This window comes from Saccostrea cucullata, unplaced genomic scaffold (genome assembly GCF_032062105.1).
Source record: "Saccostrea cucullata isolate Sc308-1 unplaced genomic scaffold, CSIRO_AGI_Scuc_v1 ctg1194, whole genome shotgun sequence".
In the NCBI taxonomy this organism is placed as follows: domain Eukaryota; kingdom Metazoa; phylum Mollusca; class Bivalvia; order Ostreida; family Ostreidae; genus Saccostrea; species Saccostrea cuccullata.
In genome coordinates, this window is record NW_026928585.1 from 85192 (window position 1) to 98358 (window position 13167).

The following is a 13167-nucleotide window of genomic DNA, read 5'->3' on the forward strand; positions in this document are numbered from 1 at the left end:
TTCATAATGCAAAAGATGTATGAAAAATATGATTACAGCGAAGAGATTACAAACCCTTTACAACTGTAATGTTAAGCAAGAAACAACTACTATTTATTAAGGTTGTATTCCCTAACCCTAACCTAGTTTTGATATGGAATGATGTTAAGATGAAGTTCAGTACTGGATGTGGGGGACATAATGTAAAGTAGCACATGTATTTAATAGGATTTATTGATTGTTGTTAATCGTCCCTCTCGAGAATTCTTCACTCGTGTGTAGACGCCACCGCGTGCTGGTGGACAGCTGCAAAGTATGTCCTATATTCGGCACTCAGGGTCATTGCCATCACGTAATGCGACACGGGACCTCGGTTTATACGGTCTCATTCGATGGAATGGTCTTCACAGTGGGATTCGAACCCGCGAGGTAAGGATCGACTCCTAACTTTGCAACTATAGAGCAGAAGCTCTTACCACTGCGGGCGTCGACATGTTTGATAGAACGTACAGTATATGTAGCTATGAAAGAAAAAAAATTTAATTAATATAATACAGCAAATAAATTCGGCCGTTAAGTTAACGTACCTGTGTCACCTGTTCTGTTCATGTATTGTTCTTCTTGTATACTCGGATGTGTTAATTCCATATATACAGATCTTCAACATAACATATTCTATCTTATATTAAATATTATCTAATCTAAATTTCATAACGTGTAAACTATTACTTATTTTATCTCTTGTAAACTGTAACTGTTAATTATTATAATACTAAATGTTTTACCTTTTCTCTTTCTCATGACATTCTGTTTGAAACAGAAAATACAGACAAATTTATTATTAATATAAAAACTACTTAAACAATGGACCATATTAGTTATCCAGGTTCAATCAAGGGTGTACGGGGATTTACCCCGGGTTTTATTCCATACACCCTGAGGCCGAAGGCCGAAGGCCTCAGGGTGTATGGAATAAAAACCGGGGTAAATCCCCGTACACCCTTGATTGAACCTGGATAATGAATTTATTTCCTATGTAAAACAAATAAATTTATTTCTAATGTCAAAACAAGGGTGTATAACACTTTCAAAATATTTATGTATTCCTGCGTTTTTATGTACTCGTCAGAACATGTGATCTTTGAGCTGTGTATAAAAATCAAAACAATAAAGTCAATTTTAAATTTAACCAACATCTTTAATTAATCAAAAATTATGAACACTGAAATTAAAGTCCGTTTAGTTCTTTTCAAAATTACGACTTGTAAATGATTTGAACAGTACCAATTGAACAGTTCTGGAAAATGCTCTCTGGGGCAGGTGCAAAATTTGCTTGTCTTTGTTGAACATTTACTGTAGTTTTATTTAAGGAATAAATGTCTTATTTTTCGAATTCATGAAGTGATCAATGGATTGGTTTGCGTGATATAATATGCATAAATGTCTATGGTGTTTATGCATAAAATTATCACACAAGCCAATCCATTGATCATCTTCATGAATTTGAAAAATCTGACAGTTATTCCTTATATTTACATGCTATGATTCCGCCAATCCACGGGCTCCAAGCCTGCTTCTCTCTAGGTGTTGTCCCGCCCTGCACGTGGTTTTTTTGGAACCGCGCCAAAGAACATTCATGAGGAAATCAATTACATTTACATTTGGTAATTTTATCTCAGACAAAGACATTGGAAATGTAAATATTCATGGATACCATGCTTGATATTTGTGACCGTTCTTCATACATGTCATCAAAAAGATCATCAATGTTTACACCTTGCAATTGAAGATTGTCGCCCCCTGATGCGGTGTCGCTCGACACAATGCTGAGGTCATTTTGAGTAGGCGGGGCGGGTAACATAGGAATGATCGGTGGTGCTGGTAAACATGGTTGCTCGGTGTTGACAGTGTTTTGTATTGCCCTGCTCATTTGCAATTTTTCATGTTCCGAAACTCGGTGGTACACAGCAAGGGAGTTCACCGATTTGTGGCCCGTTACGGACATGATTTGCGAATCAACGAAGTTGTTTTTAAAAAGGATGCTAGTTCCGGTAACCCTGATTGAGTGGTTTGTATAAATTCGGGAGAGGTCACACTTTTTGCTGAGTTTTGACATGAAAGAACTAAGGGAATCTTTTCCACAAGGCTGTTTTGTGTACCATATGGGGTCACTATCTAGGAATGTTTCTCGAGGTCGCTGCCACAGTCGGGTATTTTCCGGATTTAGTTTCATTATATATTTCTGAAAGGATGCAACTGGACAAAGAGGTGAGTCTTTATTTTCAACCATACAGCCTCCAAAATTTTCTTTTTCATTCGATCTTCTATTTTTTACCAGTTCATCTTTGGCTTTTTTTACGTATCTCAGTCCAGTGTTCGGATCAGTGGAAACACAAAATGTATCTTTCGTCATCTGTGCCATATTTTCTAATCCCCTTCGACAAAAATAAAGTCTTATGTCCATTTGGACTTTATTGAGTAGTCCACAAGGAGTTTCGGTCGATAAATGCACACTATTATATAGTTTTTTAATGTCACAATCCTCTATGCAGGGATAGTGTTCCACATCCCCCCTTCCTTCTTTTTTCAACTCGGCCATGGCTGTTTTGAAACTCTCGTTACATGAATAAAACTCTGGAACTTTTATTATATCACATGTTTTTAAGAAAGGTGGAGCTTTTAAATACCGAATTAATCCATACCGTGTATTTTCTGATATGTAGATTTATACAATTCTCCGTCAATCTTTCGCAAGTCTAAGTAAAAGTGAGAAAGAACTTCGTTCAATTGATGAGCGTCAAAGTTTTCGAAATCCAAGGCTTGTTTTTTTTCTTTTAGGTAATCCCTCAACATTTTTGCGCTTTTTTGGTTCCCTTCAATGGTATTTTTTGGCACAACATTGGCCCGTTTTTCTATTATTTCCGACGGAGTATGTGAGGCAAATCTTTTCGCCATTTTCGCAGACGATGATTGAAAGAGTTATTTCGCTTTGTATATATACTCGAAAGAAAAAAGTTCTAGTTAATTATCAATTGATTTCTTTTATTTTGTGTGAAATTTTAACAGATCATTATTACAATACAAGGATTTTTATTTGTATTATTATTTAGAAGAATAGATTATTTATCCTACTTTTCCCCATTTCATTTGTATTTTGTTTTTATTTTTTTTTTTCGTGCGTGTAGATAGACATGCATTGTGACGTCACGTTTTATTTACACCCGGCTCAAGTCGGGTGCACGGATATTTACACCCGACTTTGTAACCAATCAAAGCTCGTGTTACAAGCTAGATAGGAAATAAAAGAATTTATTTCTTTAAATTGTAATTGTTAATCACAAATTATACATGTTTAAAGGCACCTCAATTTTGGAAGTTATTTTTTTCACCTCTCTCTTTAATCACTTGGAAAGGTTCTATAAATATATTTTTATATTAATTTTTGTATGTTTATGTCTGTTTAAATATACTGTTTTTTTTATCTATTTAATTGTCCATGTATAATTTATATATCTCCATATTGAAGAAACAAGGAATGAATAAATAAATGAATAAATCAATTGATCAACTAAAGTATTATTTCCTTAAACCGTAAATGTAAATTGTATATGTACATGTTTTTGGAAGTAAATTCATTTATTTACCTTCAATCTTTTCATATGTATTTGTTATCATCATTTCTAAAATAAAAACGTGACCTTATAAAGTGCAAATGTATCGGATTAATATTTTACAAGCGAAACCTTAAAATGAAATTAAATGCCTTTTTCTTCAAAAACGTTTTCATTTTTGTTTTTTAAAGATGGTTTAATGGGGATTACTTTTACTGACATTGTGAGAATATTACTAGATGCATACATAAGGACAAAAAAGAAAAAAAATATTCATAGCCTTATTTAACTGACATGGAAATAATTTATTAATATCTAATTTGCAGAAAATTGATACATGTTACCTTTGGTGGAAAATCCTTGATAATGATGGTCTTTACTTGGTAAAGCTTGATCAACATAACTGGCATCATTTGTTCTTATTCAAATGATCATTTAAACAAAAATATATTACTATATAATTTTTTGCGTTCCGCTAATCATGATTCAGTATAAAATTAATTTTATTCATATAAATCACAATTATACCTTTAATATGATAATGTATAACGATTGCTTCAATTTACCTGCTAGTTGCTGGATCGCTTTTGCCTGCAAAAAAAGTGGGGTTTTTTTATAAATTGAAGCAATTTTCCCCTGTTTACTCCCTTTGTTCAAAAGTACTAGCATAGTAAAACATTTATAATTTATTTCAAGGGAAATCCCTAAGAAAACTTTTTATAAATATCCTTGAAAGGAAGTCTTATAATATACCTTTATTAATCCTTCGACTCCTTAGGTTAAACAGGACAGTTGCACAAAGAAGCAAAATAACTATAAAAAGAATACTTCCCAATGTTCCTCCAATGACCGACTCCATTTCACAGCTTTTTTCTCTTTCTGTCATGTTTAAAGCTCACGATCATTTTTTCATATGTAATTTACATATATGCATAGTTTATGTTTATTGATGTGGAATTATTTAAAATCGTGGGGGTTGATGTTCCTTGGCAAGCAAAATTTTATAGGTTCATATGGAAGTTATTTCATAGAAAACTTACATATAAAGAAGATATATATACATGATACATATATATTGACAGAATCTAATTGTGTATATTTAAGTTCATGGACAGGGATGACAAACGAAATCCACAAACACTGGTGCCCCGCGTACAATGATGTTTCTACATATCTGTACCATTTGTAATACTTTATTAATTTTGCATTAAATTGATTACTTTTTCTGTTATTTACAATGTTTTCTGTTAGTTAAACCATGCTTACGGCTGTACATTAAAATTAATGACAAAAAGAAGTATACCTGCTTGTGCAACGATGCCTGTAGAACATGTTTGCCTCTTTGATGATGTCATACCATAGAAATTAGAAGCCAAAATTCTAAATGTGTACTCCGTTCCAGGTGACAAATTCAGGACTTTGTAGGTATTTATTTCAGGCTGGGTTTTATTCAGAACCTCAACAGTCGCATTTTCATATTTGTCATCAACTTTACTATACTGCAAAACCAGTTTACCCTCACCACCGAGATAAGATGACATAAATGAGATATAGGCGGATCTAGTCTTACAGAAAACCTGTATGATCATAGGAGGAAATGGTTTATCTGAAATTGAAAGCAAAATTCAATTTTAATTTAGTATCAATCTGCATTTTGTTAACATTTTTTCTTCATGTTTCAATGTTTCAACGAATCCATGCATTGTTTTTTCCATTCAATTCCAAGTGACTTTGATCATGAATTGCCAGTTGAAACTGGAAAGACTATTTTTCTTTTTCACCCTCTAAAAATGGCAACAGTATTTAGAAAAGGAGCATTGACATTCCATGCTTTTTTGATTAACAAAGTATACATTTTTTTTCTGTTTTAGTGTAAAACTGCAATTTGTTCCTGACCAAAAAAGACCATGTGCACAATTTGTTAGGAATTATTACAATACAAATATATCAACCCTTCCTCTTAACAACATATAAATGCAAAGGGATAAAATCTCGTATTTGAGATAACACATATAATCTTTTTTTCTGAATTCTGTTTTCAGAGTGTTAAGAAGAACTTTGTCAATGATAAGGGTAATGAATTAAGTCTTTTTGGTTTCATAATTTAATTTTAGTCCTTCTAATGACATAAATTCGTTAAATATAGTGAAATATAATTTTGATTTTCAGGTAGAACATTAAAATGTTTTTAAAAGGTAGACCTTTGATTGATAAAAACCTTGTTGTCTGGAATTTATTCTTATCTTGATTTTAAAATTATTATTTTTTTTGTATATGGGATATCCAAGTGATACATCTTAAAAAGTAGATCTCTTGTTTGTTCTAATTTATTTCATATATGCTATTAAGCACACTTACTTTGGACGTTAACGTCAATAAAACTACTAGAGCTCCCTGCAGCGTTACAGACTGAACAAGAATATCTACCACTATCTTTAACTCTGGCATGTTTAATCAAATAAAGCTGATTTGTAGAAATCAAAGAGGTGTTGTAGCCATTATTTTTCATCTATCTGTATGTTAGGTTGACCTCTGTGTTTGCACTCTCAACATAACAACTAATCACTGTCAGCTTCTGCCCTGCCACTATATTAAGACTATTGCCTGGCATCATTTGAACCTCTGATATATCTAAAAGGATGTATAATCATACAAGTTAGATATCTAAAAGAGTGTTTTAACCTACAAGTCAGATATCTGAAGGGATGTATAATCCTACAAGTCAGATATCATCATGCAGATTGTAGAGTTAAAAACAGCTTAATAAGAGTGTAGTGTAGAAGGTCTGTCGAAGCTTTCGTCAAGACAAAATGTGAGTTCATTACTTTAAAATGTATGATACAAAAAGTAAGAAAAGCTAATTTAGCTTCGATAGTACAAAACTGATATCAATGTTTTCTTTTTTTGGTGTTATCTATTCTACATTGAAAGTACGAATGCAGATTTTCATATATGATTTAGATATAAAATCTTTTAAATTGAAAGCAAATTAGTAAAAAGAATGTTTCAAAAATAAAAGATAGATAGCTACCGAGTACTTACAAAGCACATTCAAAAAGGTTTTAGTTGATTCCAATGGTATTTCTCCAACAATGTTTGAACTACAGTATACAACCTTGCCTTGATCTTCCTTTGTTAATATTAGAGTTAAAATGCTGGTAACTTCAAATTTAGATTCATTTTCTGATATCACTGTATTGTTTCCTGCAAGAGTCGAAGTGTCAAAGTGCCACGAAATTTCTGCTGCAGGTCTGGAACCAAATGTTTTACAGGTGAAGGTATAGCTATTCGCTGACACAACATTTATCGTAGAAGGTGTAGACAGTGTTATACTTTTGACAGGCACTACAAAAATAAGCATTTTGTTGATTCTGTGTACCCATGTTTGAAACTGAATGCAACTTTTAAATTTGCTGTGTGTTAATGAAAATGAACAAGCACATTCAGAAAGCTATCATGGTAGGTCGCTTGCGGGTCTTAGTAGTGAATACAGTGATATAACAGTCTGACATGTTTACATTCACACCGACACATGTTTTGAAAAACGCAATCTGATTGGTCGATAAAAACTGTAAGCAAATCTATGGTTGGTCAAGAGGGAAAAGCCGAATAAATCCCCCAGAACGTCATATGAGGTGAACTCACTCTGAGGTACATCCCAGGAAAAGGCGTTTAGACCAATCAGAGAGCACCAAAATTTCTGATCATTTAACAATTATTTTTTAAAGTCTTTAACTTTATTCAGTGTCAAGGTTTATTTTGTTTGAAAGTCAAACTTAGGAAAAAAAAGTTACGAGGCCAAACATCGTAAAGTGAATTCAGTAAGTTTTTGTTTTCTCAATGTATACGTGAAAATAATAGCATGATCTGTCTTGACATTTGAGTGCAAAAACATACGATCAAAATTATTGTCTAATCAACCAAAGTTAAGGCCAGGGTTTTTTTCCTTTCAGGAGTTTGACAAACCGCAAGGTCATGAGGTTAAAAATTATTGTATAAGTTTTTGGGTACCTGTAAAGTGCGAAACGAAATAGAAACGAAACGAAACGAAATGTACCGAAACGAAATGAAACCTACCGAAACGAAACGAAATCAAGACGAAACGAAACGAAATCAAAACGAAACCCACCGAAACGAAACGAAACTATCAAAATGTTTTGGGTTTTTTTCAAATCAAGGTACATGTATATAATTATATATGTGTAACTGCATGTGGATCCCTTTTTGCTTCACATACAATTTATATAGTTCAAGCACTTGTTACAGTAATATAAAATTCAATTACCGATACATTAGGCTCCCTTCTCAGTCTAATGATGTATTTACATGTTTGCCAGCTGCAAATATGCACGAGCGTACTATGCATGTATAATTTCAATATGTGTAGTATTTTCAAATTTTTATATCTTACTCTTATTTTCAGTCCATATTACAATATACTAATATCTATCAAAATTGATGTGTTACATGTAAAGGCTCGTTTATCTACGGGTCGAATTAAAGTTCACTTTTCTTTTGTTTTGCGAATGTCTTAAAACATAGGATAAACCAGAGACTTAGAGTACGAGGGGTTATCAAAAAGTTCGTGGACTGAGGCTATAAAATTAGTACTATGTAGTCTGAGCTTACAAAATTTTCATGGAACATAAAACTACAAAAAATAAAGAAATGTTGAGAATTTTAGCTTGATACGATCATTATTTCCCAAATTATCATAAAATGAAAAGGACATTATATCATCACCCGGCGCCGTCTCCGTTTAGTTTTATGACGTCCGACAACGTCATTGTTTTTCAATGTCTGCTTCTTCTACCTCATACTTATTTTTATGAGGTTCCCTGGAGCTGAGTAAGGACTTTAATCCGTCTTGTTTATATGACTTTACAATGCCATGAGCAGCGGCTTTCAATGCATATACTATTGCAAATGGGTTTATAACATGGCAGAGATCCTTGCTTGATTGTGCCAGCATATTTTGCTTTTTGGAGTTCAATATCTACAACACACGATCAACGTCATTTTTTGACGTGATTGATTTTTCACACTTGACTACAAATCGACATAAACCGTGCATTCCTTTTCTCTTTGAATCTATTTTGGCATTAAAAATCAAGTAATCTGGATGCATATTATTTCTTCTTAGCCAGTTTAAACATTTCCTATGTGTATACCAGTTTTTCCAGGGGCAAAAATTGATAGAGTGGTGGAAAAGGAAACCCCTCCCTCGTTTGACGTCATTTTCAAGGCAACATTTGTGTGGATTCTCCATGTAAAATTTACGATAAAATTTCATAGAACTTCCAGAATGAGGTAAAAATTTAATATTTTATGGAACAATAGTGTCCCAAAACATCCCTGAATTAACGGGACTTTTGGATGTCAAATGTTCAAATCACAACAGTTTTTCTTATAGTTATACTTAGGTAGAAAAAACGTCATTTTCGAGGTTGCACCGCATGGACATACCATTGCTTACAAAAACATTACTATTTTAATCAAAAATAAAATTTATGATTTGTGATTTATTCTATAGATAGAAAAGATGATGATAACCAGATATTTTAAAATTCGTTCATGTATCTATTAAAGCGGTTTTAATTTTATGGCGCTAGTCCACGAACTTTTTGATAGCCCCTCGTATTTAGTATTCCATTCCGAGGTGTCTGGTTTTATCGTTCAATTATACATATAACTCCAACCGAAATCTTGTGTATCCTTTCTACGTACATACGGTCCTATTCTATCGAGGTAATTTTCGAGGAAGAAATGAGTGGCTTGCAATAAAGAGGCTCGACCAGAGACATCTAAAACGATTTAACTGACAAGAAAAAATTCTCTCGAAGCGAACGATGTCTTTTTTAAGTAGGTAAATTATTCAGTAAGATATTAACAAAATATGACATAGGCGTCGGAAGCGGGGTTGGGGGTGGGGGTTAGCCCCCCACTTTTTTGCGAAGAAATTATATAGGCATTGAAAATTGGGGTTTACCTTTTTTGTTGGTTAAGCCCCCCCCCCCTTTTCAATTTTCTTCCGACGCCTATGTATGAGCTTGAAGCGAAACAATTGCCTGTGGTGCTTGAACTATATAAATATCAAATGAAGTAAAAATATACCATATGTTCTGTTTGTTTCGTTTCGACAGGTTTCGTTTTGATTTCGTTTCGTTTCGTCTTGATTTCGTTTCGTTTCGGTAGGTTTCGTTTCGTTTCGGTACATTTCGTTTCGTTTCGGCAGATTTCGTTTCGTTTCAGTTCGTTTCGTTTCGTTTCGTTTCTATTTCGTTTCGCACTTTACAGGTACCCTAAGTTTTTCACTTATTGAGATCTTGACGTAAAAACAAGTGCATGAATTTTTTTTTTTAGGTTGGTTGGTTACCCCTCCACTCCCCCTGCCTTCTTGTTTTTAAAGAATTATTCAGTTAATCAATGTGTTCCTTAAATATCTAAGTACTCATTTAATTTACCTTGCACATAGATTGTTGCGTTTATGCTTGTAATTTGAACTGGGCCTGTAGTTCTGTTACAAATGATTACTTGATTATGTACAGGCTGTAGAATTGTCAGGTTGAAGGTCCAGTTATCAAAATCACATCTCATTGAGTATCCAGATAGTCCACTGTAACAGTTCTTGAAACTCCCTGTAGCACTGCCGTATATGTCGAAGAATCCATTTTTCTCAGAGTAAAACGTATACGATCCAAGAGGCTCTGTTGAATGGCATGTTAATACTAAGGTCTCTCCTTCTCTCACTTCAGCTGAACTTAAAGTTAGTTTGCCTAAAATATGTAAGATGAAAGTTAAATTAAAATAATGTAGTTCAATCAAAAAGTATACCAGGTACAGTCATTACAGGCGTATAAAAGTGATTGCTATAACACTGATCATAGACTCCCCAAAACGTGTTTATAAATTGAAATCAACGTATGATCTATATGAAAAGTGTTTGATTTTACAGTGATTAACTTAGTTTTCAATTGTTTTATCAATTCAGTATTCATTATTGCTTGTTCGCTGAAATACGCTTCATGTTTATTTACAATGAAGAACAAAATATTGCGGAACTTTAAGTTAAAGTATAGAAAATTATATACAAATATATACATGTAACGTAGCCCTACTGTGATAAGGAAGAAAATGAAAGTATCCGTTAAGGTAACAAATATTTTTGTCTCGTTATTGCAGCCCGGAGGACCGGGCTGCTCTATACATATAAGTTTAAGTGTTAGTGTATGGTGATTGGGTTGGGAGAAGTTATTCATCAGAATTAAAGGTTTTCTAAACATTGAAAATATTGTTAATCAGAATGTTCTTTCCCTTTCTAAATTACGAAACACATAATACATTTACTTCCATAAAATGAAAACGTAAAAAATAAATTAGTTTTACATGTTTAATATATAAAGTTGCATATCATATACTATCGAAAAAACGACAGATCCTTTTTTTTAGAATATCGAATTTTACTTCTCGGATAAAAACGCACTCTGCCTAGTTCATGTTTTATATTCTAAAATTGAAAATAAATACATTTTTGAATATAAGTGATACATTTGTCTAACTTCAATTTACATTTTATGCAGCCAACATTTACATGAGGAATTGATCAAGTTTAAAATGGTATCGATTTTGTTTGATTTTTATCCGACTGTAAGTTTTCAAAATGCTCGCGGCTATCGTCGCCATCAATTAGACGCATGCCGTTTCACACACACCAAAGCAGTTTGATGATCAAGACTCATTTCCATTGCTTACTTTAAATATTTCCCGGGCGACAATGGATGGTTACATCAATGTTTACTTGTATTTATCTTTTTTGAATGTTCACTTCTGAAAGTACGCGTTATACACAGTTAGTTTCATCATTTCAACATTAATTTTATTGTCCTAACACGACATAAATAGTATATTTTGCAGTTTAGTATCCTTTGTTGAAAGCTAAGCAGATAAAACTGCAATTAATGTTGATGTAGAACAAGTGTAAAAGAGCAAACCCTATATAAAAAACTTCTATGGATTGATCATCGTTTATATTAATGAAAATTTGAAGTCAATATTTCATAAGTACTATTGTCCATACAATGACCTTAATTGTCAGCAAATACAATTTATCATTGAGTCAAATGCTGACTGACAATTTTTCATACCAAGTTTTAGTGAATTATTTACACAGTGGATTGATGAATGATATTTCGTTATTTCCCAATTATTACAAGGAGCACAAGGCGGGTGTGACCGTTTGGCAAAGTATGCTTTCTCCTCCACGGCACTTGATCCTATCTCTGATGTTTTGGAGGCCCGTATTTGCTCTTCTTCTATTTTGTACTGGACCTTTGAGCTTGAATAATTTCCGGTATATCTATATATTTTATATTTTAAACTACAATTTTTATACCTATAAATAATCAAATGAAGTAACATGTGACATTAAACAAGAAATGCATGGAATGGAGACATGTACTTAACTATCACATCATCGGAATTTGGGTCGATATCACGCCCTGGCATTATCGTGATCGCGATCCTTATTCGATGCTCGATAGTGCGACAGTGAACTTCGTGGTCTTACTTAAGTGTTACAAATATGTAAAATCTAGCATTCGCAGGTTAATGTTGAAAAGGACAAAAGTTCACAACGATGTGTGAAATGTCGAATTAAACAATACATTATTTTCAATTTTTCAATACTTACCCGCACATTTACACAAACAAAAAATGATAACACAAAAAGTAGAATTTAGATATGCCTTGACAGCCATCCTAAAGTTATCTTCATATATAAACTTCCGGGTGTAAAAAGTCGCACAAACTTTTTTTTTCATTTTAAAGTATACTAGTATATAATTTCCTCATATAAACAGAGTCTTTTTTAGATTAGAATACAGTGGGAAGACACCGTTACGAGACATCGGAAGGGAGGGAGATAGGGGGATCCAAGCACGCCCACTTTTTTTTTCTTTTCTTTTGAATATTTCGGTCCAGTTTTGTTTCGGTTTAGTCTAATTAAGGTATAGTATAGTAGTGCATTAAAAAATGGTTTTAAAAAAAAGTTCGATTGAGACGTTTTAAAAGATAAATTACAACAAATTTTCACAGTTCCCGTACCTCCAATGGACTAAACAAGCAAACTGAAATCAAGTCTTTCTAAAATTCATAGAAATTTAGAAATTGGGAAAATCTAAAACACTTAGAGATTCTCTACAGCTTTTCTTTCAATGATGTTAAGAGGAAAAAAAATGTTCCACGTACACAATATTACTGAATCTGGGAGATATAATATTATCAGTTGATTGCTTAGACTTTGGATTGATTAAGCATGCAGAAGTTGTCTTTCTTTACATTGGATCCAGAGAGAGAGAGAGAGAGAGAGTAACGGACGTTTGCATCTTTTTAAGCGGACTCCAACTTATAAAAGTTCTAACAATTATTTGATTTTATTTTACATTTTAAAAAGTACCTATTACAATTTGTAAATTCTAATTTGAAATACAGCGTAAGTTATCAAAAAATTTCCGTATTTTCGAAGTGCATTCTTACAATAAATGTATATGAAATTACTTTATTTCTAATATTTTATTTA

General features: G+C 32.9%; 1 protein-coding gene across 1 annotated transcript; it reads right to left on the bottom strand.

The window, feature by feature from the left end:
* Positions 1-552: 552 nt before the first annotated feature.
* Positions 553-12354, bottom strand: LOC134278063 (cell adhesion molecule Dscam2-like). The gene is made up of 12 exons (XM_062760381.1): positions 12280-12354; positions 10055-10366; positions 6633-6935; positions 6157-6221; positions 5949-6099; positions 4894-5196; positions 4344-4469; positions 4157-4181; positions 3935-4008; positions 3624-3659; positions 765-786; positions 553-637 (listed from the first exon to the last, which is right to left on the bottom strand). The coding sequence occupies exons 1-12, from the start codon at positions 12344-12346 to the stop codon at positions 553-555; spliced, it is 1569 nt and encodes a 522-aa protein (XP_062616365.1). The 5' UTR covers positions 12347-12354.
* Between the last annotated feature and the right edge of the window lie 813 nt (positions 12355-13167).

Coding starts and splice junctions, on each gene's coding strand:
- LOC134278063 (XM_062760381.1), bottom strand. CDS start 12,346: ATGGCTGTCAAGGCATATCTAAATTCTACTTTTTGTGTTATCATTTTT. Junction 6,222..6,632: donor AACCTTTTTGAATGTGCTTT/GTAAGTACTCGG, acceptor ACATCCTTTTAG/ATATATCAGAGGTTCAAATG. Junction 4,182..4,343: donor GAGTCGAAGGATTAATAAAG/GTATATTATAAG, acceptor CTTTTTTTGCAG/GCAAAAGCGATCCAGCAACT.